The 26,345-nt window shown below is 37.1% G+C and overlaps 1 protein-coding gene across 1 annotated transcript in view; it reads left to right on the top strand.

Annotated features, from left to right (window-relative positions):
• The window catches only part of RIT2 (Ras like without CAAX 2), a 345,307-nt gene that overhangs the window by 69,501 nt on the left and 249,461 nt on the right, over window positions 1-26,345 (top strand). The window contains exon 2 of the mRNA XM_062200266.1: window positions 2,917-2,973. Coding sequence (XP_062056250.1) covers window positions 2,917-2,973 — 57 coding nt within the window. The remainder of the gene's footprint in view (window positions 1-2,916; window positions 2,974-26,345) is intronic.

The raw sequence follows: 26,345 nt of genomic DNA, 5'->3' as shown, positions 1-26,345 counted from the left end.
TCAAGCTTCTCTCAACTATTGCTTTATAAAATATGTAAGAGATTATTAATTCAAATATCATAAAATGAATGTTGATGCCCTGAAGTATATTAGCAAATAAATATATTTATATTTTAAGTGAGATATAATGGAAGTATGCTCATTTTAGTTTATACATTTACTGAATCCAAGCTATCATTAAAGCAGAAATGAATAAGTGACCAAGGCAATTGTTCAACATAACATTGACTTGGTATTCAATTTGAGAGTAAACCTGACTGGTATAGGGGATAGAGGCAAACATCACTTTACAGCTCAAAAATAACATTTTACAAATGCTCATTATCATCCACTTAATGAAATATTGCTTTCAATCTGTTTAACTGAAATATTCTACTTCTAAGACAATCTAGAAGGGATGTTGATTTGCTTTCAAAAATTTACCCAACGCTGTCCAGTTAAATAGCACTTTCATCTAGAGATTTCCTTTGTCAGTGCAAAGATAGGAAGTAAACAATTGTTAAACCACAAACAATTATCTTTCAATTGGTCAGGCTCTACTTCCTCAAATTTCTCAGCAGAGTTAGACTGGTGTCTCATACATGTTTATAGAATTTAAGTGATTCTTCCCTACTTTCAACATTTGCTAAAATGTGTACATACTGTTAAAAAGAACCAGAGTTGGACAGTGGTGAAAACAGTAGAAAGGGACTTTTTCAGGAATCATTGCAATGTGGGTGATGAGGCCTCAGGATAGAAGTGGGATCACTTACAGATACAGCAAGGAGTGGGATTTATAGACAAAGAGTAGGGGTGAGTAGAGGAAGAGTTTCTATGAGTAAATGGAAAATTACTAAGAGGAGACATGAAAGAGAGGAAGATTCTTGCTAAACAGACTTAGTAGGATTCTTGCTATAAGTGAGCCTTACGGACTGCAAGGATGCATGGACAATGGCCAAGGTTGAGCCCTAGAAGATGATGCAAAGAACATTGAGCAAAGTTTGATCAAGGAGATAGACTTGGAAAGAATGTGGATAATTTGGCCGGCGCCGTGGCTCAACAGGCTAATCCTCCGCCTTGCGGCGCCGGCACACCGGGTTCTAGTCCCGGTCGGGGCACTGATCCTGTCCCGGTTGCCCCTCTTCCAGGCCAGCTCTCTGCTGTGGCCAGGGAGTGCAGTGGAGGATGGCCCAAGTGTTTGGGCTCTGCACCCCATGGGAGACCAGGAGAAGCACCTGGCTCCTGCCATCGGAACAGCGCAGTGCGCCGGCCGCAGCGCGCTACCGCGGCGGCCATTAGAGGGTGAACCAACGGCAAAGGAAGACCTTTCTCTGTCTCTCTCTCTCTCACTGTCCACTCTGCCTGTCAAAAAAAAAAAAAAAAAAAAAAGAATGTGGATAATTTAGAATTATGAAAAAGTAATGAAAAGGTTGTAAATAATATGTATAGAGAGCCGGCGCCGCGACTCACTAGACTAATCCTCCTCCTGCGGCGCCGGCACACTGGGTTCTAGTCCCGGTCGGGGCGCCAGATTCTGTCACGGTTGCCCCTCTTCCAGGCCAGCTCTCTGCTGTGGCCAGGGAGTGCAGTGGAGGATGGCCCAAGTGCTTGGGCCCTGCACCCCATGGGAGACTAGGATAAGAACCTGGCTCCTGCCTTCGGATCAGCGCGGTGCCCTGGCCGCAGCGCGCTGGCTGCAGCGGCCATTGGAAGGTGAACCAACGGCAAAGGAAGACCTTTCTCTCTCTCTCTCTCACTGTCCACTCTGCCTGTCATAAAAAAAATAATATATATATAGAAAATATAAATGACTAATTTTAACTGTCAAAAGTTCATGGTGGAAAGCATGATATAATCACATAAAAATCAGCTAAGAAGAAACTCAGAGAATATCTCTTCACATTAAAGATGATAAACTCATATTAATATACAGGCTAATGTACAGATTCTTTTTTATAAAGATGTATTTATTTGTTTTGAAATTCAGATTTACATAGAGAGGTAGAGACAAAGAGATAGATATATCTCCATGGGTTCACCTCCCAGATTGCTACATTCTGGCAGAAGCCAGGAGCTTCATCTATGTCTCTCATGTGGGTTGCAGGGGCCTATACTTTTGGGACATCTTCCCTTGATTTTCCTAGGCCATTATCAGGGAGCTGGATCAGAAGTGCAGTAGCCAGGACTTGAACTCACACCCATATGGTACACAGTAATGCCAACGCAAATATATACATCCTTTAGTGTAAAATTTTCTAGGTAGTGTCAACTGTCTAACCAAAGCAACTTAAGAGGGACCTGTCAAATAGTTCACATTCTTCTTATGTCAAGAGTTTCATTATTTTTATTCCACGTAAACTTACTTAAATCAACTTATAATTTGAATATAGTTATTTCAGAAAATATCTGAAATGATTTTACGGGGCCATAGTTGTGGTGCCGGGGGTTTAGCCACTGCTTATAATGTCAGCATCCCATATCACAGCTGATCCACTTCCACTCCAGCTGCCTGCTAATGTACCTGGGAAAGCAACAGATGATGACCTGAGTACTTGAGCCCCTACCACCCATGTGGGAAACCAAGATGGAGTTCCAGGCTCCTGGCTTCAGCCTAATGCAATCCCAGCATTTGTGACCATTTGGGTAATGAGCAAGCAAATGGAAAATCTCTCTCTCTCTCACTCTGTATGTGTATGTGTCTCCCGGTTTCTCTGCCTTTAAAATAAATAATTAAGAGAAAATAAATGAGATTAAATTATTTGACACATTTTTTCCATCTGGAACTTTGTCATCATTATCATTTTGTAGCTCATGTTGTGTGATTAAATTAATTACTCACAGAAAGAAGTTGCTCATCAGATCCTATTAAAAGATTGAATTACTTTGGTGAATAACATTGATGAATTAGTAAATTTTTAAATTATTTTTTTCTTTCAGCAATGACAATGCAGTTTATTAGTCATCAGTTCCCTGATTACCATGATCCTACTATAGGTGAGTAAAAGCCTCATTTCTCCTTAATTCAGATAAAGACAGTATTTATAAGCCACTTATTTAAATAATTATTGGTGTCTCAGGATTCACTAATGCCTATCTACCCACATTAGCAAAATCTACTTTGGATAATATAATTGATATGATTATATCGTATTTTGGCATTTGCTCACTTTTATTCTGAATTTTTAATTGTGGAATCAGTTAACCTTGTCAATGGTGCATTTCGGAGGGCCTTTAGATACAAAGATTATTTCATCCACCATCCTTACCTTGTATATGAGGAAAATGAGATACAACAAGTTAAAATATTAATAGATCAAAAAATCTAGCTCCGCTTAATTCCTTTCTTAAATAAATATACTAGAAAAGCACTATACTGGGGAACTAGTTTCCTCTCCCATTGAACACTGAACAATTGCCTCTAAAATTACTTTACTCATTCAAAAAAAACCCCTCTGAAGAGCTGGTTGAAATTTTTCAATCGGAATCTACCATAGCATACTTTTGTGAAGAAACATACTGACATTGAAAACACATCAAGTTTTATTATTTCCTGAGGAGGGATACACAGTATACAGCTGTTGGACTTCTCAGAGTTGATTGATTTTCCAGGAATATGAGCTTTAACTTCTCTCTTCAGGGGATGGTGCTATGGTACAGTGGGTTAAGCTATTGCCTGCAGAGCCAGCCTCCAATATGGGCGCAGGTTCTTGTCCTGGCTGCTCCACCTCTGATCTAGCTCCCTGCTAATGTGCCTTAGAAAGCAGCAGAGGATGGCCCAAATGCTTAGGCCCTTGTACAGAAGTGGGAGACTTGGATGAAGCTCCTGGCTTTGAACTGGCCCAGCCTTGGATGTTGCAGCCATTTGGGGAGTGAAAAAGCAGATGAAAGTGTGCTCTCTCTCTCTCTCTCTCTCTCTCTCTCTCTCCCCTACTCCCTCTCCATAACTCTACCTTTCAAATAAATAAATATTAAAAAAAATAAAAAAGAGCTAACTTCAACTATTCCCTCAGTTGGAATAGGACTTGTTTTTATTCATAAAAACTTATTGATAAGATCCACTTATTTATAAGATCCTCTAATTTCTCTCTTTCTATCAACCAATTTTAATTCAAGACCCTACATGATAATGTAAAAGTTATCCTATGTAAAATACCTTTCTATTTGATCCTGCAAATCTTCCACCATATCTACTTGAATACGATTTCCGAAGTAAACAAAAAATACTTATTTTTAAATGTCTACAAATTCTTTAAGACCAACTGATGAGTTCAACTAAGTTAGTAAGATTTAAGTGTAGGCATTTGGTACATTGTTAATCAGGAAGGAATTCCTCAAGGAGATGAGTTTTGTTTCTGCAAAGAAAACCATCACTTTTAGTTTTAAAAGTGGTTAGCTACTACAATTCTTGATTGATAATGTTCCAAGCCCATTTTCCAAATATCTTGATACTGAACACCAGCAGCTTTGCACTCTATGTTACAGAAGACATTTCTGGGCAAAAACATTTTTCTCTTATTAGAAAATTCAATAATATGTAACTTATAAAAACAAAATTCACTCTTGTTTATTATTGTCCATCAATTTTAATTAATATAAAAAGAATGGATTTCATATGTTTCATATATAAAATTCTCAAACATAAAAATACTTCCCTTCCTCCCTGCCTCCCTTCCACGCTCTCTCCTCCTTCCTCTTTCTTTTTTTCTTTTAATTTTCCCGATAAATTACTTTCTTATTTTTTAAACTTTTATTTAATGAATATAAATTTCCAAAGTACAGCTTATGGATTACAATGGTTTCCTCCCCCCTTCCTCCCACCCGCAACCCTCCCCTTTCCTGCTCCCTCTCCCCTTCCATTCACATCAAGATTCATTTTCAATTCTCTTTATATACAGAAGATCAGTTTAGTATATATTAAGTAAAGACTTCAACAGTTTGCCTCCACATAGCAACAGAAAGTGTAAAATACTGTTGGAGTACTAGTTATAGCATTAAATCACAATGTACAGCACATTAAGGACAGAGATCCTACATGATATTTTTTATTTTTATTTATTTATTTTTTTATTTTTATTTTTTAACTTTTATTTAATGAATATAAATTTCCAATGTACAGTTTATGGATTACAGTGGCTTCCCCCTCCTATATTTTTTAAAAATTTATTAATTTTCTATGCAATGTCCAATTTAAAACCAAGTTTTTTTTTCATTTTCAATTATCTTTATATACAGATGATCGATTCAGTATATGCTAAGTAAAGATTTCATCAGTTTGCACCCACATAGAAACATAAAGTGTAAAAATACTGTTTCAGTACTAGTTATAGCATTACTTCACATTGGACAACACATTAAGGACAGATCCCACATGAGACGTAAGTACACAGTGACTCCTGTTGTTGATTTAACAATTTGACACTCTTGTTTATGGCGTCAGTAATCTCCCTAGGCTCTAGTCATGAGTTGCCAAGGGTATGGAAGCCTTTAAGGTTCACTGACTTCGATCTTAATCCAACAGGGTCATAGTCAAACTTACTTTCAATTTACATTATATTCATAGGCTTAAATTTCTGCTAAATATAGTGTTCAACAGTAAAAATTAGGAAGACCACTATTTCATAGAAATATACACAGGGTATTATTATTTAAGCTTCATAAGTATTGGTGTCTCAAAAGCTGGCTTCTTACTCACAAGCCTCTAATACCTAATAGATTCCATAGAGCAGTAGATGTGCATAAATCACAAAGGGTTCCTTCAAAACGGAGAAATGAGAAGTATATGGTGATGCTTCCTTCAGATATCCAGGAGGCACATCCATCACTTGCGATTAAGCCAACTGGACATTCAGTACTAACAGATAGCTGGAATCATACCTTTATATGGCTATAAATAAAATAGCTTTAGAGGAAGAAGTTTAAAATGGTAACACAGACTATTTTATTACTTTCCATTCGATTTTTAACATTATTTCATTTCTTGGCTTCTCTAATGGGAATATTAGTTAACCATTTTCCACAGATTATCTGTCTTGAGGAAGGTGAAAGTGCCAAATAATTTACTTTTTACCTTCTCCAGTTACACAACAATGACTCAGTTTGGCTGAATCCATGGTCCCTCAGGAGGAAACTCATGTTAGTACAGTTGGAAAAATGATATGAATTAGAGAATAATGATACCTATCAAGGATACTTATTTTATGATTTAGGTAGGAAATAAATATTTTTCAAGCATGTCCAGATCTTTTGTCATCCTACAGATTGGTGGTTGAATATTTTTTGTCTGAAATATTTGTGGGATTAGTATGGTTTTTCTGTTTTATATTTAATTTATAACTATTCTTTTGTCAAATCTATATTGTCTGAAAGCTTAGGTTCCCATTATCACCAACAAGAATTAGAGTTATTACCTTGTAGCTGTGCTCTCCCCAAAGAAGTAATTGTTCTCCCTACTTACTGACAAATTATTTTATTTGAAAGGCAGAATTTCAAAGTCAAAAAGTATGAGGCCAACTTCTACAAATCCATAGAAGAAACCTATAGAAAGAATATTTAAAAGTGTTGATTTTATTCCACCTCAGGAGAAAATCTCCTGCAAAAATGTAATTATAAAAAACTATTTTTACTAAAAGTTCTTTATAAAAGTTTCAAATATGGATAAATTCAAGTTCCATTTTAATCTGTAACTTTTTGTAGTTAAATTTGTAACTTTGTTTGTAGTTAAAATGCCTAATTGTTCTTAAGTCTAATTGAATATAAATTGAAAATCACATTTTTGACTTTTTGTCTGCAAGATGAGCTCTCTTTCCTTAAAGCTTAGTAAGTAAATACCATCTTGTCATTTACAGAATGTATATTTTCATCTAAATTATTTTGTAATGATATTATCATACATTGAAAATTATTGTGCTCATGACTATTGGTAATCAAATGAAGCCAAATATGTGGTCTTTTTTAAAAAATTTATTTATTTATTTATTTGAAAGTCAGAGTTACACAGAGAGAGAAGGAGAGGCAGAAAGAAAGAGAGAGAGGTCTTCCATCCACTGGTTCACTCCCCATTTGGCCACCATGGCCCAAACTGCACTGTTATGAAGCCAAGAGCCGGGAGCTTCTTCTGGTTCTCCCAAGTGGTTGCAGGGGCCCAAGGAGTTGAGCCATCCTCCACTGCTTTCCCAGGCCATAGCAGAGAGATGGATCAGAAGTGGAGCAGCTGGGACTCAAACCAGTACCCAAATGGGATGCCAGCATTGCCGGCAGTGGCTTTACCCACTACACCACAGCGTCAGCTCCCAAATATGTGGTTTGAAAAAACAGTTTACCTCACTTGGCAAATTAACACAGAAGTAAATAAGTTGCAATTTTAACTATAGTGCCTTGAAGAAGATATTTGGCACTGGGTAGAATGTTCTGCATTTATCACCAATGAATCCATTCTGGTTTGACTTGGTCTACTGGGGCCAAGGTCATTATTTGAAAAATGTCTGTTCATGTCTTTTGCCTATTGCTTAGCTGAATTGTTTATTTTTGTAGTTGAGTTTCTTGAGCTCCTTTTATATTCTGGATATTGATCCTTTATCAGATGCATAGTTTATGAATATTTTCTGTCAGTTGCCTCTTCACTTTGTTGATTGATTCCTTTGCAGTGCAGAAGCTCTCAGGTTGTTGTATCCCTGTTTGTCTATTTTCATTTAATTGCATGTACTCCAGGGTCTTATCCAAGTTTTGCTTATGCCAAAGTCTTATGTAGTTTCCCTGATTTTTTTCTGCTAGTAATTTGATGATTTCAGGTGTTAGGTTTAGGTCCTTGATCCATTGTGTGTTTATTTTTGTGTAAGGTGAAAGGTAGGGACCTGTTTCCTACTTCTGCATGCAGAGACCCAACTTTCTCAACATCATTCAATGAAGACACTGTCTTCTTTCAAGGGATTGATATTAAGTTGTCAAAAATTAGTTAGTTATAGATGTGATGGATTAATTTCCAGGATTTCTATTTTGTTCCATTGGGCCACATGTATATTTTTGTGCCAGCACCAGACCGTTTTGATTTTAAATGCCTTGTAGTATGTCTTGAAAATTGGTATTGTGATTCCTCTAGCTTCTTTTGTTGTTTGTTTGTTTGTTTAAGATTGCTTTAGCTAAACAGGGTATCTTAGGTTTCCATATGAATTTTAGGATCATTTTTTTTCTAGATCTGAAAAAAATGTCCTCAGTATTTGGTTCTGAATCTATAAATTACAACGATAGTATGGACAGTCTGATGATATTAATTCTTCCAATCCATGAACATGGATGATTTTTCCATTTTTTGGTTACTTTTTTCTATTTCTTTCCTTAAAGTTTTATAATTTTCATTGTAGAGATCTTTTACATCTTTGGTTAAGTCTATTCCAAAGTCGTTATAAACTTTTTTAGCTATTGTGGATAGGACTAAGCTTACGAGTTCTTTCTCAGTCATGGCATTTTCTGTGTATATAAATGCTATTGATTTTTGTGTGTTGATTTTTTTTAAACTTTGGTCGATGGGCCAGCATTGTGGCATAGTAGGATAAGCCTTTGCCTGCAATGCTGGCATCCTAAATGGGCACTGGTTTGAGACCTGACCTCTCCGCTTCCTATCCAGCTCCTTTCTAATGCAACTGAGAAAACACCTGAAGATGACCCAGATGGTCCCTGCACCCACCTTGGAGACCAAGATTAACTGCCTAGCTCCTGGGTTCGCTTGGCCACTGGAGATGGCTACTGCGGCCATTTGGGGAGTGAATCAGCAAATGAAAGATCTCTCTCTCTTTCTCTCTCTCTCTCTCGCTCACTCTCTCGCTCACTCTTGCTCTCGCTCTCATCTCTCCTCCTCTCTCTGTAACTACTTTCAAATAAAATAAATAAATAAATAAATAAATGTCTTTAAAATGTTTGGCCAAATAGCTGTGAAGCCTTATAGTCCTGGTCTTTTCTTTTTGAGGTGGGTTTTCATTACTATTTCAATCTCTGTCTGGTTATTGGTCTATTTAAGTTTGTTATGTATTTGTGCCTCAATTTTGGTAAATTGTTCGTGTCCTAAATCTATTTCTTCCAGATTTATGTATTTGTTGGCTTATAGCTATTTTTAATAATTCCCAATTATTATTTTTATTTCTGTGGTATTAGTTGTAACATTTCCTTTTTTCCTCTCTGATTTTTTATTAACTTGGGTCTTCTCCTTTACTCCTTAAAAATATGTACAAGGCAGAAGAATCAATTGTACACAAAAATTGTCAAGAATTCCTTCCTCATTGAGCTTCCTTACCTAGTTTAATTTCATTGTCTCAGCAAGCTGATAATATCTTTTAATGTGGAGTCCCATTTTTCTAGTGTTTATGATTACATTAAAATGATTGAGGTCACTAGATCAACACAGCACACAATTTAGGTAAATTTGCTTTAAGAACCTATTCAATTGTTTCTTTGTATGACTTTTCCAATAGAAAGAAAGCAACTTTAACATCCCAGAAATCATTTATCAGTTTATTATTCCACCTGCCTGTACACTTATTTGGTTCTCACAGTGCCTAGGAATTCTTAAAGTTAACAAGTTTCCAGCTGTACTATGTAACCTATTTTCAAAAAACACATGCCCTTACAATTGACTCAACTGTGAATGTTTTTTCTCTTCGTGTTTTAGACCTTCAGTTTCACTTAAAAGCCATTGAGTACTGCATAACACATTTATCTGAAAGACATATTATTTTCTGAACAAATGATAAGAACTGTAACAAGCTCTACAGAAAAAGAATAAAGTGCTATATAAAGAATTAAGTCTTCTTGAATGTTTTGGGAAGCTTGAGAAAACAAGAAGCTCATATAAGTGGCAAAGTACATTAACAATATGAATAGATCATCTTTAGATAACTTTATGCCCGGTGACTGTTAGTGCAGTACAATGCAGGAGCATGAAAAATGTCCTGATTAGGCCATAAGGGACAAAAGTACTATGTTAAGTAAATGTTTCTTGGTATCCCTGGTGCAATACAAACTTCAAAGGCTATGGAATTCAGAGAAATTGTTTGTTTGTATCACACTAAAATGGCCTGCTTAGTGTCTGAAATATACACTAACAGAGAGAGTCAGCCCTTTGTATCAGAGTATTCATGTTAAAATGTAAATGTCTGGGGAGAAGCAATGCACATAGCCATTAGGAACCATTTATAATATCATGGATTAATGCATCCAATTATTCTAGAAACTGAACCACAGAAGTAAAGTCTACAGAGAATAACTGAAGTGGCAGTTATGTGGTCTGGAGATGGAAGGATATTCTTATGGGGAATAGCAAGTGCTACAGCATAACTATTGAGGAAAAAACAGCTTATAAATGGAACTTGAAGAATTATATTTGTTAACGACTCTGGAATGTCTGAATACAGTAGGACAGAATGGTAATTTGTATGGAATCAATAACTCACGAAATGAATTCTGCCTTCAAACTGAGCCTTGATTTTCTTTCCAGACTCACCCTGCACCACTCTCTTGCTTGCTGTTTCAGCCACACTGATCTCCTTCAGTTCTTTCTTTTTTCTTTTCTTTTTTTTTTCAACAGACAGATTTAGACAGTCAGATTGAGAGACAGAAAGAAAGGTCTTCCTTCGGTTGGTTCACCCCCCAAATGGCCGCCATGGTTGGCGCGCTGCGCCAATCCGAAGCCAGGAGCCAGGTGCTTCTTCCTGGTTTCCCATGCGGGTGCAGGGCCCAAGCACTTGGGCCATCCTCCACTGCCTTCCCGGGTCACAGCAGAGAACTGAACTGGAAGAGGAGCAATCGGGACAGAACCCGGTGCCCCAACTGGGACTAGAACCCAGGGTGCTGGCGCCGCAGGAGGATGATTAGCCTAGTGAGCCGTGGCGCTGCCCCTTCAGTTCTTTCATTACACCAAAGCAGGTCTTCCCTGTCTTTTGAGTGTTGCCAACATAATTTTCTGCATTCTGAATACCTTCCCTCTGCTCCTTTCACAGCAATTTCCTTCTTATCCTTTAGATTTTAACTTATGTACCACCCCCTCACAAAAGCCTTTAGTCACTGCCTAAATTAACTGCCCAACACATGATCACACACACATACAAACACACACACACACACGCATGTGCCACACACAGCTTTTTTTTTTTTTTTTTTTTTTTTGACAGGCAGAGTGGACAGTGAGAGAGAGAGAGACAGAGAGAAAGGTCTTCCTTTGCCATTGGTTCACCCTCCAATGGCCACCGCGGCTGGCGCGCTGCAGCCAGCGCACCGCGCTGATCCGATGGCAGGAGCCAGGTGCTTCTCCTGGTCTCCCATGGGATGCAGGGCCCAAGCACTTAGGCCATCCTCCACTGCACTCCCGGGCCACAGCAGAGAGCTGGCCTGGAAGAGGGGCAACCGGGACAGAATCCGGCGCCCCAACTGGGACTAGAACCCGGTGTGCTGGCGCCGCAAGGCGGAGGATTAGCCAGTTGAGCGCCGGTCAACACAGCTTTATTCCCTACATTAGTGCATATTTTGTTCCTATAATAATGTTTGTCAAATTCCAACTTAGTATCACAGGTTAATTTTGTCTTTTCTTGTGAGATGATGGATCTGTTAAGCAAAGAATATGTCTGTTTTATTCACTGAATTTTCCATAGGACTCAGCACAGTCCATGATCCATAGGTAATGATTACAACATCTATTGAATAAGACAATTCCTGAAGAGATGAGTATTTAGCACAGAACTTAGTATTCATCTTGGAATGCTTGCATCCCATATTGGAGTGCCTGGTTTGAGTCCAAGCTCTGCACTCATTCCAGTTTCCTGCTAATGCACATTTTGGGAGACAGCAGGAGATGCCTGAAGTAGTTGGTCCATTGACCTACATGAGAGACCCAAATTGAATTTCTGAATCCTGTCTCTGCATTTGCTGGGGGTGGGGGTGGGGGGGGAGGTGGATATACTAGAAGCCCAGATATTTCTCTAATTGTTCTTTTTCTTTCTGCCTCTCAAATAAGATGAAAATGCATAAATAATTTTTTAAGGAGAATGCATGAACCATCCTAGTTTCCTCTTTTGCACTCACATCTTCCATAGATTTCTATGTTCACATAACTTCAAACCCCTTCTGATTAAACCCAAAGCCTGAATCTTTTTGTAACTGTATTGTGACAGTTGAGCATCACCATCCAGTCTTATCTCCCTTTAAATGTATGATGATTGCTCTCAAATAGGATTTTATTGTGATTTTGCAAAAACACTCATGTAACAAACTACTCAATCTCTCCCCACTAAAAGTTTTCCTCCAGCTTTCACAATTTCATTGATGATTGTGTTTTCTAATTTAACAGAAAAGCGAAAGTCAGGAGATAAATTTCCAGAGACTCCATACAGAAGATGCTTCCAAAGTTTCTTACCACTGTCACTCTACATTTGACTTTCCTACTTACTAAGTTAGAGGAACTATCCATGTTTTTATATAAGCCTGTACTGCACCACCATTTATATTGAGATCTTATTCTTTTCAATCTTTCAATAATCCTGCTCAAACAAATAACTTCTTTTTATGGCTCATTTCCAATCTTCATAAAACATACTGTTTCTGACACCCTAGATGTTAAGAAAATCAAATTCCTGACTTTGCTCCCTCTGTGGAAACCTTACCATTTCTTCAGTGCTTTGCTGTAAAACTCCTGAAAGAGTTTATCGTACCACTAAACTCTAACTTCTCTTCTTCTTTCTTTTAAAAAATAACTTATTTTATTTTATTATAAAGAGAGAGAGAGGAGAGAGAGAGAGAGAGAGAGAGAGAGAGAGAGAGAGAGAGAGACTTCTATCCACTGTTTCAATCCCCGAATGTCCTGTAAAAGCTACGGTTGGGCAGGCCAAACCCAGGAGCCTAGAACTCAATGTGGGTTTCCCACGTAGATGGCAAGGACCATGCCCGTGAGTGGTCTTCTGCCACCTTCCCAGGATGCACAGCAGCAAGATCGGATGAAGAGCAGCTATGACTAGAACCAGGCACTCCACTGCAGAATGCTGGTGTCCCAAGCAGGAAACTGAACTATAGTACCCCAAGCCCAACCCACCCTTCTAATTTGTTCAATCAACTCTAGTCAGGTTTTTAAACTATATCATTGTACTAAAATTGCTTTTATCAAATGTTCCATTATTCATTAATAAATCCACAATGAATTTTTGTTCTGTGTTTTGATCTTCCAACATTATCTGAAATGGCCTACCCCTCTTTGGGTTCAACTTTTTTTTTCCTTCACTCGACATCCAAGAGGCCACACTCTTGGATTTCCTCTGACCTCTGTAACAGCATTTTTTATTCAGCCTAGCCTAGATCTTCCTCACCTTTTAGATATTGAAATGGCCCTAAGATTCATTGCTTAGTCCTCTTATTATCTCTGCATATTGTTTCTAGTGAATCAGTGTCATAGCCTTTAGTGTTATTTATAAATTACTACTCCAAAATTTATAACCATATCTCATATTTCTCTTCTCAAAACCACTTATGTTTATCTAACTCCTAACTGAAATAACTGAAATTCTCCATTTGGATGTCTAACAATCATTACTAAGTTACTCTGTCCAAAGGTGGCTTCTAGTTCTTTACACACATACATCCTTGCCATCTGTAGCCTTTCTTATCTCTGTTTTAATATTGTACTTCCAGTGCTCATGCCCAAACCATGGAATCTTTCCTTTTTTAATCAGAACATCCAATCCTCAAAAAATCTGGTTGAACTTACTATCAAAGTATGTCCAAAATACATGTACTTTTCAGTACCTTTAATAGTGCCATCTGGATGTGAAACAGTGTAATATGAACCTGGATTACTACTCTAGCTCATAAAATATCTCATTGCCTCTACTTTTGATCCTTTTATTTTTCACATATGTAGAAAGAGAAAACTCTTAGAAATTAAATTGGATTATGTCACACTATTCAAAACTCTCTAGAAGTTCCCCATTTCATTTAGAATAAAAGCCAACCTACTGGAAAAGACCTAAAAAGATCTCACCTTCACCATATAAGTTTATTTCTTATCATTCTTGTCGTTGATTTGATTTCAGCTTTGCTACTCACCTTGCTCCTGGAACATGACAGACAATATCTTAGCTGGGTGCCTTGCATTTAATCTTTCTTTTCCAGGAACAACCTTTCCCTGGATAATCACAAGAATAACTTCATTACCTGCTTTAGGTCTTTGCTTTAGGGTTCAAATGTATCTTCTCAGTCAGAATTATACCATCAGAATTCCTAATTGCATGCATTCATCTTCTTTTATTTTTTCCCTTTTCACATATTCTGTTCTTACTTCGTGTAGAGTCATATCTGTCTTGGTTAGTTACAATATAAGTGCTGCTTTATTCACTGATGTCTTTCAAAAAAATCTAGATCACTGCCTCATTCATAGCAGCTGATCAATAAATTGAATGCATGGGTGACTAAAGTACTACTGGACCTTCAACCTTGAACAAATTCACATATGTTGTTGAATTTCTCTCAGTTATAAAACTGAAGTGAAAAAATTATTTCTTGTGATCATTAGGTAAGGTAACGTATATATAACTGCATTATGGCCTGCTCACCACAAAATGAATACCAGTGTGCTCCTCAACTCAGAACGAATCCACAGCAACACTGTGATTTCCTCATTAGGAATTAATTGAACTGGAAAATTAAAATATTAAAAAGGGGGGCCGGCACCGTGGCTTAACAGGCTAATCCTCTGCCTTGCGGCGCCGGCACACTAGGTTCTAGTCCCGGTTGGGGCGCTGGATTCTATCCTGGTTGCCCCTCTTCCAGGCCAGCTCTCTGCTATGGCCCGGGAAGGCAGTGGAGGATGGTCCAAGTGCTTGGGCCCTGCACCCCATGGGAGACCAGGAGAAGCACCTGGCTCCTGTCTTCGGATCAGCAAGATGTGCCAGCCGCAGCGGCCATTGGAGGGTGAACCAATGGCAAAAAGGAAGACCTTTCTCTCTGTCTCTCTCTCTCACTATCCACTCTGCCTGTCAAAAAAATATATATATATATTAAAAAGGAAAGCTATAGGAAAAAATATCATCTATATTTTGCACTCTTCTTCGAACTTCCAGAGAATTTATCCATTGAAGAGAGCAATGTTACTGGCATGTTAGTTTCTCAACTTACAGTGAGAAATTACTGGCACCGCAATGAAAGTTATTTGAAGCACTGACGATTATCACAATTTCTCCTGTGGCCTATCTACACAAAGGAGAACAAATCATAATTAGAAATCATTATTCAATTTACTATGTAAATTCTCCATCAGAAAATGGGATATGATCAGCATAGCATCTTTATGACAGCTGTCTTATGTGAGAATGCAAATGTGACCTGTTGAATAAGATGATGAGTCAGTCCAATAAATTAAGAAAATTGAAATTCAATGATATTATAATATGAATGTTTGACACATTCTTCAAGATTATACTGGGCTGGCACTCACTAAAGACTACAGCATCTCCTTCTTAGTTCCAAAATAGACCATGTTTTAGATCAATCCTGGAAATAATAGAGAATCTTTTTTTTTTCCAGGCACTTACAGTAAATCAATCCACTTCTGACTGAGAGTTGCATTATTTTATATATGCTAGCATAAAATTATTTATTCCTGTTGAATTCTCCAGGATAGGGCAACTCTGACACTTTCATATTGCTCCCAATGTGTTGACTCTTTTCTGTTCATTTTTCAATAAATAATTATTAGGGGTCTAGTACATACTTGGTGTTCTTATTGGAACTGGGCTACAGCCATGAACAAAACAAAGTCTCTGACCTCAAGGTTATTATATTTCAGGGAAGGAGATAGAAGGTATAAACCTATCAATAATTATATATTTTGGGATTAATTTGGGGACAGATTTAATTTTTTCTTTTCTTTTCAATTTTTATTAACATAAAGAGAACAGATTTCATTTATTTCACAGGTAGAACTTGAGTTTAATCACATATGCTTGTGTAGTTAGGATGTTGTTCATTCATTGAAAATGGCATTCAGAAGTACTACTTCCTTTTTAATGAAAAAATAAAATAAGACATTGAATACAGAATTAGGTAGAAGTCCTTGGAATGTATTCTTGCACATGATCAACCCTGAAATGTCAGCTTCATCAACTACACAAGCTCTAGGCTTCTGAGGTATCCCCACCTCATTACCAGATTCAAAGTCCTTGTGGCCTCTCCAGCCACAAAATATATATATATATATATATATATATATATATATATATATATGAAGGAAATTTACATCAGCACAAACACAGTAACAATGTAGTCTACTGCTCTACTGGGGTAGTGTGCATGTGTGTGTGAAGGCTGCAAAAATAACCACCTTCCTGTATTTTTTTTAAAGATTTATCTATTTATTTGAAAGGCAGAATTACAGAGAGGCAGAGGGAGAGAGAGATTGAGAGAGAGAGAGAGAGAAAGAGAGAAAGAGCCACACCAATCTGAAGCCAGGAACCAGGAGTTCCTTCCGGGTCTCCCAAACGGGTGCAGGGACCAAGGACTTGGGCCATCTTCTGTTGCTTTCCAAGGCCACATTAGGGAGCTGGATTGGAAGTAGAGCAGCTAGAACTCGAACCTGTGCCCATGTGGGATGCCAGCACTGCAGGAAGCAGCTACACCACAGTGCGGCTTCCCCACCTTCCTATATTTATACAAGTAATGTGTACATTCTACAGTTCAATTCAAACCACTTCACAGATGAATCTTTTGGATTTGGCTTTAAATAGCGAGTGATTCCTGATTTGTGACCCCAGGAAGAAATGAACATTTCACCATTTGATACATTTGTCTCTATTTCTTTACTTGAAAAGGGAAATTATAACTGTTCATACCATATAAGACATCTATGAAGATTAATTAAATATATGTGAAATTATTAGCATAGAATTTGGCATACTATACTTTCATAATTCTTTTTTTAAAGATTATTTATTTGAAAGTCAGAGTTACATAGAGAGAGGAGAGGCAGAGAGGTTTCTATCTGATGGTTTACTCCCCAGATGGCCGCAACGGCGCCAATCCAAAGCCAGGAGCTTCTTCTGGGTCTTCCAAATTGGGTGCAGGGGCCCAAGGACTTGGGCCATCTTCTGCTTTCCAAGGCCATAGCAGAGAGCTGGATCAGAAGTGGAGCAGCCAGGTCTCAAACCAGCGCCCTTATAGGATGCCGGCACTTCAGGCCGGGGTGCTAACCCGTTGTACCACAGTGCCGGCCCCCATTTCATAATTCCAAGTAGTAGCTACTACTGCCAAATAAAAAAATAAATAAATAAAGTAATGTTGTTTAAATCGTTTCTTTAGTAGAGGGTCTTCAGATAGTACCACAACCCTTGAAACTATTAGTTAACCCTCTTTGATGTCAAATATAGTGAGTAGCTGCTTAAAATCACCTGTGGTCAGTGCAGGCACATCAGAGTGCTGGTTTGACTTCAGCTACTCTGCTTGACATGCAGCCTCCTGCTAATACATTCTAAGCAGCAGTAGATGATGATTCCAGTTCTTGGTCCCTGCTGGCCACGGGGGTGACTCAGAAGGATTTTGAGGCTCGTGATTCATACCTGACCCAGAGCTAGATATTGCACACATATGTGGGGTGAGCCAGAGGGTGGAAGAGTCATTCATTCATTCATTCTCTCTCTCTCTTGCTTTCTCTCTGTCCCCTCCAAATAGAACAAATAAGCATTAATAAATAAAATAACCTGTTCCGAATCCAAACAATTAAACAGATATTCACCAATTATGTATTTAATTCAGATCTTGATACCCTTGTGGAAGACAATGTGCCTACAATAGAAGATTCTCAATGTTTCCTTTGAATATTAAGTGATTATAATTAGTGACCACTTCATAAAAATCAAGTGACCCATATTTATATTTTGACTTTTTTTCTGGAAGCTTAAGTTAAATATATATTTAGTACTCTATTCATTCCTAATGAACCAATTATATAAGCATTAGAGAACAAAAGTATTCCTACAGTATAATCTACACATTTGGCTGGTTGCTGATGAAAGCAACTTGTGATACAGAAACTATTTTAAGCATATCTGAAAAGAGTTTAAAAAATGTACCTTTACCTACTGTAATTTATGTAAGTTTTCAAAAAATGAAAAGTATGAATATTCTGCTCATGAATACATTTATAACAATAACAGAACTGTTAGTATTTTCAATAATTTTGTATTTTGCATCAATTTACTCAGCAACACATTCTAACAAATTGGTAGAAGTAGTATCCAGATCCATATTTATTTGATCTCTCCAAAGCAGAGCTCCTAAAAATACTTCCTAAGTTATGACCTCCTCAGAGAAGATCTTTGTTATTAGCCATAACTGATTCTGATTAAGGCTTTTAATTTAACGCCATTTAAACATATTTATATGTTTCCTGGTGAATAAAAAGGACAATGTTTGACATTCCACATCAAAGTTGTCTGAATCTGTGTATTTACTCAGCATGAAGTGAGGGCATGGGGAGAGACATGTAGAAATATTTAGTTAGTCAAATTCATCTAAATAATCAAATTTAATATGTCAGTTGATGATGTTTTACAGTTTGGCTTTCTTTGATAAAAATAATCCATAGTGTTCACTCTCCCTATTATAATGATGGGCACTTCTCTTCAACATGATTGGTTTCTGGACTTAGCTATTTAATGCTGGTATGCTTGTTATATATCTAGAAGAAACAAAACTAAACTAAATTGTCTCATAATTTCATGCTATGGTATATTCTGTACAAAACAAAACTGTGAAGTTGAAAGGGACTGTATTAAAGGTCACAAGAGCTGAGTGCATAACAGTTATGCCATTCTCTGCAAGTGATTGAGCCAATGCAAGCCTTTGTTTCTTATCTATAAAATAATGTCAGCAGGTTTGCCTTAAAAACTAAAAACAAAAATAATTTGAAATTAACATTGACTATACTCAAAATTAGTTTTATACTTTCAAGCACCACACCAATGTACATGATTATTTATACATAATCTTAGAAGCCAATTTTAAGTTTTTCATATTCTTGTTTTTTTTATTAGCCATGTAAAGTGATAGGACTCAAATTTTGCAGTGTACATTTTATGTATGAAGGCCATAGGTATGTGCCAAGTTATCTGGGGTTCAGACCATGCCCTGCATGACAAAAGTTGATGTATATTCATGCTTCTTGGGCTGCTCAATCATTTGTATATCAAGAAACCTTCATTTTTTTAATATAGAAGATAGTCTTTTTTTAAATTAAAGTATCTTTTACTAATTTCCTTACACAGTCGTGCATCTAAGAATCGTGGAACTGTCCTTCAGAAGAACCAAGTTAACTGACAGTGTCACAACAGTTGAATCTATGAGGCTCAAGTATCAGCATGTGGGTGGTGCTTTGCTTTGATATTTCAGACATGTTAGCCAGTCTTCACTTCACTGAGTTTAAAGGTGTATCCAATACTGTTAATCATGCACTTTCAAGGAAAATTCACTCTTCTTTTGTCTTCAATATCATATTCTCCTGATTAATTTCTTATTTTCAGGCAGTACCCTCTTGCTTTCCAGCTTTCTCTGGCCAGTGAGCCTAGCTGTTATCCAGGGCTTCATTTTAACCTCTCTTCACACCGCTGGCCCTCTCTCCAGAAAAAATCCCAATCAACACGTTCTTTAATTTATCTATTTTCCTATGGTCTCCAACTGTGCATGTCTTTTATAAATATGTCAACTTTTATTTTTCATTTTGAGACCTACATGTCCAGTTATCTTCTTGACATTTTTATTTGGATCTCTTAAACATAATTCGGCTTTTACCATTTCAGATCAATTTCATGCCCTGACCTCTAATCAAAAGTGCTCCTTTTAGTGGTCTCTGTGTCAGTGAATGGTACTGCTGTCTGTCTAGTAATTCAAACCTGAAAACTGGGAGTCATTTTTGACTTCTCTTATTCTGCATAGCCATATCATCACTGACCTAATGGTATTATCCCATAAATATCATTCAAATATGTTTTTAAAAATTTTAAGAAACCTTTATTTATTTGTAAATTGAAAAGCAGAATTAGGGAGGAGAGAAAGAGACAGGTCTTCTAGCCCCTGGTTCACTCCCCCAATGGCTGCCACTACCAAGGCTGGGCCACACCAGAGTCAGGAGCCAGGAGCTTTTTCCAGGTCTCCCTCATGGGTGCATGGTCCCAAGCACTTGGGCCATCTTGCACTTCTTTCCCAGGAACATCAGCAGAAAGCTGGGTTGGAAAGTGGAGCAGCTAGGGCTTAAACCTGTGCCCATATGTGATGCTGGCACTGTTGAGGGGGCAGTTAACCTGTGGCACTACAGCACTGGCCCCACTTTTTGAGATTTACCACATAATAACCACTCTTATAACTACTATACAGCTACACCAGTATGCTGTGTCAGTATCTCAGATGTACCTTTTGTGTCACCTACTCATAACTGCACTCTTTAACCCTATGTTTTTCATGCTTTGATTAATATTTTAATACTATTAAATGCCTCCCTAAAGATTTTTGTCCCATTTTGTGATACTTAGCCACAAAACTTGTATAGTCTGTTTACACTTCTTCCTTTGGATCTTGTAACCTCAAATATTATGTTGTCAAATTTATATATATTCTTACATAAAGCTGTAAAGAGTTTAAAAATTTTGCTCCTCTATGACATAGATCTGCACCTTTTAAAAAAATTAATTGTTTTTATTTATTTGAAAGGCAAAGAGACAGAGAGAGATCTCCCATCCACTTATTCATACCACAGATGCCTGCAACAGCAGGAACTGATTCAGACCAAAGATAGAAGCCAGAACAAAATCTGGATATGCCACACGGGTTTCAGAAACCCAAGTAATGGAGGCATCAGTGCTACCCCTGCAAGATTGCACATTAGCAGGAAGCTAGAACTGGAAGCAGAGCTGGAACTCAGATCCAGGCACTTTATATAGAATGTGGGGATCCCAAGTAGCATTTTAACCATATGATCAAATATCTGCTCCTACACATTATTTCAATATTTAATATCTTAATGAAATTAATCATGTAGTTCTTAAGTCCAAAACAGTAGATACCAGAAATTTCAGTGAGAAAATAGATATTATAACAGTACCAAAAGTAATATCTTCAATAGAAAAAGGCAAGTCATATGAGTTCAATACTTCGGGACAATATAATGAAGAACAAAACAGTTATGGTACAGGAATAATTTAAAAATCAGTAGTATAATAAAAATACCACTGTGTCTTTGCCCCCAAATGATGGCATGTTTTGTTGTTGGCATTGTACTTTCCTTTTTTTAGCTAATTAAAAAATACTGGGAGCAATACATTTTGTCAGTTGATCAAGTTCACCACCCACCCTACCAAGAATCAGAAACTGCAAAAGCAGCAATCCTCAGTCCTGGCTCCTGGATACTATATCATTAGAAAAATGAAACTTTTTAGTACATATTTATATTCACCATATATATGCATGCTATTTGGCTAGCTAGCTATATCTTATGCTTAATTTGATATTAAAAAGACAAAAATCAGGGGAAAGCGTTTGGCGTCATGGTTAAGACTCTGGTTAATGTAATGCATCCCATAATCTGAGTTCGATTCCCAGCTTTGTTCCTGAATTCTAACTTCTTTCAAGACTAAGTTTCCACTCCCAGCCTCTTCCTACCTGGGTGAGCTTTTGAGAGTGTGATAACAGATGTAAGGTATCTCTCTCTCTCTCCCTATTTTTCAAATAAAAGCAATAAATAGGGGCCAGTGCTGTGGTGCAGTGGGTTAACTCCCTGGCCTGAAGCGCCTGCATCCCATATGGACGCCAGTTTGAGACCCAGCTGCTCCTCTTCTGATCCAGCTCTCTGTTACTGCCTGGGAAAGCAGTGGAGGATGGCCTAAGTCCTTGGGCTCCTGCATCCATGTGGGAAACTTGGAAGAAGCTCCTGGCTCCTGGTTTCAGATCGGCACAGCTCTGGCCATTGCAGCCGATTGGAGAGTGGACCAATGGATGGAAGACCTCTTTCTCTCTCTGCCACTCCTCTCTCGGTGTAACTCTGACTTTCTTTTTGTTTTGTTTTGTTTTGTTTTAAAGATTTATTTTATTTATTTGAAAGCCTTCCCTGCATCTCCTACATGTGTGCAGGGGCCCAAGGATCTGGGCCATCCACCACTGCTCTCCCAGGCCATAGCAGAGAGCTGGACGGGAAGAGGAACAGCTGGGCCTAGAACTGGCGCCCACATGGGATGCCGGGGCGCTTCACGCCAGGGCTTTAACCTGCTGCGCCACAGTGCCAGCCCCCTGACTTTCAAATAAATAATAAATCTTTAAGAAAAAAAAAACAATAAATAAATACATAATTTTAAAATATAAATACAAAAAAACATTGTGGCTGATCATAAAATGGCATAACAATTAAAATTTTTTAAAATATATAATTTTGTTTTCAAATATGATCATCTCTTTTGGATTTCAATTTTAATAGTTACTTGTTAAGTTTAATTATAAATTACAACCCATCAAAATATGAAGCTACTATATATTCATATAAGTACATAGAAAATGTCCAATCTTAGGGAAATTATTTAGAAGATTGGTTTAAAGAACAGAATATATAATAATTTGTGCTACTGATTTGTTTACTATAAGCTGACATACTAGTTTATGTGTAGAATTCAAATGTTCATAAAAGCAATAGTGGTAGGATAAATGTGCAGCCTTTTAAAGTAGTAGATTTTATTTTTCAGTATTGTCTGCTTTCGTATGGTCACTTAACTTTGAGACCTGAGTTTCTTCAGTTAATAAAAGTTCTAATGTTCAGTACGATAACTATAGATCATGATAACATAATGTGTATTTCTCTAAAAAAGAAAAGAATGGATTTTTGAATCTTTTCATCTTAAAAATATTAAATATTTAAAGACTTAGATATGTTTACCCTCATCTGAAATTATACAATGTACATACATTTAAAGATCACATGGTGCCCCATGAATCTGTACAATGTTTATGTCAATTAAAATTTAAGCAACATTTGAAAGTGTGCCTTTTATTAACTCTCCTATCAAAATCTGGGGTTGTGCAAAAGGTTATTTAGAAAATATATGCAACTAATTGAGAAACTTGTGTTAATTCCTAATTAAAAATTAATTTAGTCTGCATAATCATACTGTAAGAATATTTCATAACATTTATTTGTAGAAAAATACATAAAGCACACACACACACACACATATATATATATATATGAAAATAAGGTACAAAAAGAAAAAAAACAACATAATGAGCTGAAATATGATTATTTATTATTTCTTCTTAGATTTACAATAATATATTATATATGTGTTGTATAATATATACAATAATATACAAATATCCCAGAATATATTTCTATTGTATTTAAAATCATATAGCTCTATTATGTATCAATTCAAGTTTAGAATGCATCTCTGAAGAGTTTACTCATAGAAATTACTTTTCCATTTGAAAGACATGGTGATTTTGATTTATAGAAGCAAACAAGAAAATAAAAGAAGCAGTACCTACAGTCAGTAAAGTATTTTTCTTGTGCTTTGCAATCTAGTAAATTTAAAACAAATAGTCTTGACCTTTGCATGACAATACTCGGTCCACAGTAATTTATATTCCTAGCTTAAATCATCAAAAAAGGGAACTGAAGTGAGCATTGAAGAGCCTTGAATTTTAATACTAACCTTTTTCACAATTCTGTTGCTAAAAGCTGAACTTTTCCTAATGTTGTTCAAAGTGTATGAACTGAGTTGAACACACACCTGGGGAATTTGAACTGCACCAAAAGCTTTTCTTACCTAAATATCTTACTGGTTGCAATTTATTGAATATTTTAATTTATACCAAAATACTCATGATCCCTATTAAAACACAAAAACATGCTTAGGAGATATGTGAAAACATTATCACTTTATTAATTATTGTGAGAAAAATAGCATTTATAATAATTGTTCTGGAGTCTGTCAAAAATGATACCCTAGGATCAAAAATTATTAGGATCACAGAAAATTGTAAGTGACCCTCAAATAACTTTAGTGGGTCAAAGTGTTTACCTGAATGGTTGGGGAAGTGAGCAGAGATTAAAGATTCTAACTCATATATTAAAGTTACACATAGATTTCTCTAATTGAGCCTGTGAGTATTTTATTTTCAAGACAAAAACTCCAATTGCTTGCTTTTATTTTCTGTCATTCTTCTCTTTCTTAGTCTAAATATGTTTAAAATACAGTAAGATAAGTGGTAAACTATGCTATGCATGGTAAAGCTATTCCCTCCCCCTCATCAACTATGTCCTTTTGTTATTCTGTTCTGGATTGTCTTGCATACAGCAGCTGGAGGAACATCTCTGACCCCTGCTTCTTACTGCACTTAGAATAACATTGCTGGAAAGCACCCTCGGATGTCCACCTGCGTTCTGCTCATTATCTCCATTGCTCCTTATTCTCTAGCACATTATGGTGTTTGATCTTGATCCTGGTGCCTTTGAGCACAAGATTTTGATCTGCCTTGAAGATGCTTGCACCTACTTCACTTGACTCACTACTTTCTATCATCCAGATACTGTTTTAAGTGTCTTCTCTTTAGAATCTGTCTATATTGCCATTACAAAATTTTCTATATAGCACTTATCCATATCCAACATTTTTCTTGGACATACATGTATTTATTCATTGTCACAGGAATGGGGACTTTTCTGTCTAAATCGGTGCTGTGTCTTTTGCATCTAGGATTGTATCTTTTGAGAACAGCTATTGCTTAAGAGAACAACATCCTCTGATACTGACTGAGTGGATGTTGAGTGTTTGAAGAAAACTACAGGAAATGGCCGGCGCCGTGGCGCAGTAGGCTAATCCTAACCTTGCGGCGCCAGCACACCGGGTTCTAGTCCCGGTCGGGGCGCCGGATTCTGTCCCGGTTGCCCCTCTTCCAGGCCAGCTCTCTGCTGTGGCCAGGGAGTGCAGTGGAGGATGGCCCAAGTGCTTGAGCCCTGCACCCCATGGGAGACCAGGAGAAGCACCTGGTTCCTGCTATCGGAACAGCGCGGTGCGCTGGCCGCAGCGCGCCTACCACAGCGGCCTTGGAGGGTGAACCAAGGGCAAAAAGGAAGACCTTTCTCTCTGTCTCCCTCTACTGTCCACTCTGCCTGTCCCAAAAAAAAAAAATTAAAAAAAAAAAAGAAAACTACAGGAAAATTACCTCTCTCTGCAAATGTTTCATTCATTTTCATTCCCATAGCAATTAATCAGGGCTTAGAGCTCTGATGTGTGCATATGGGGGCATTTTCAAAGAAAAGAATGTAAATTCTTCAATTTGCTGGTAGTTGAACCAAAAGCAGTTTCAAATCAAGACACCTGATGACTATTCTTTTCTTTGTAAAATAGAAATATAGCCTCGGACTTCCTTTGAAATATGTACTCATTTTTAAAAGAATCTGTTTTATTTGATCTTCAAGAGTTTAATACTAATGACTCAAATGTGAACAAAAAAATAAAAGTATGCAAAGTTCAAATGAGTAAAAAGGAGAAAAACATAAAAATATGTTGATGTGAAAGCAAAATATCAGCTTCTGCTTCCTCACTGTTAAGCCATTTTTACACTAATTGCCTTCTACTATAGGACTGCAGCCCATTTTAAGTTCAACAGCAACTAATTGCAAGAATTTTCCTACAGATCTCCAGTGTTTTCCAGGAATTAAGGATGAAGATAGTGGAGTACAAGTTTGGAGTGTGACAAATATTTAATATTGAATAGTTTAAAGGTTTGGTGAATGAAGTAAAGGAAAATACTTACTGATACACATTCTAACAATTAATTATCCTCACCAATGGAAAACAATTTCTAAATTGCAGTGGATGTTATTGTTTGCTAGCACAAATGAACAAGCATAATTTATACTGTGTGCAACCACTTGGCAATATCTGTGAGAGTTAATTGAGTCTGGTAGTGGAAATAAGGCAAACATGACATAGTGTATAAAACTGGACACTCTCCAACATGTTCATTAATCACGTGACTAATCTGAAAATGAATGCATCATGCAAATTAGAGGTGAAAGAGGCTTTCTGGTCTGCAGAGATACTAGCATGTGAAATTGTATGCCTTCTCAACACTGCATCAGGCAGGGGCATGGGCTGTGTCAATGTCACGCTTTAATTGGAATATGGTGGTGGGTGGAACATGTTTTAGAATTAAACATAAATTTCCATAAGATTTAGTGTAGTTAAAATGACATCCAATGATGCAGAAAAGCATTTCTGAAATTGTCTTTAATAACACCATGGAAATAGGCAGTCTGTTCCAAGAAGTGGGGATGGGTTGTGAAAATATTCTAGGCGCCTAATTTC

This window comes from Lepus europaeus, chromosome 9, assembly GCF_033115175.1.
Source record: "Lepus europaeus isolate LE1 chromosome 9, mLepTim1.pri, whole genome shotgun sequence".
NCBI classification, from domain to species: Eukaryota; Metazoa; Chordata; class Mammalia; order Lagomorpha; family Leporidae; genus Lepus; species Lepus europaeus.
Note: the sequence above shows the minus strand (reverse complement) of the source record. Positions and strands in the feature narration are given on the sequence as shown.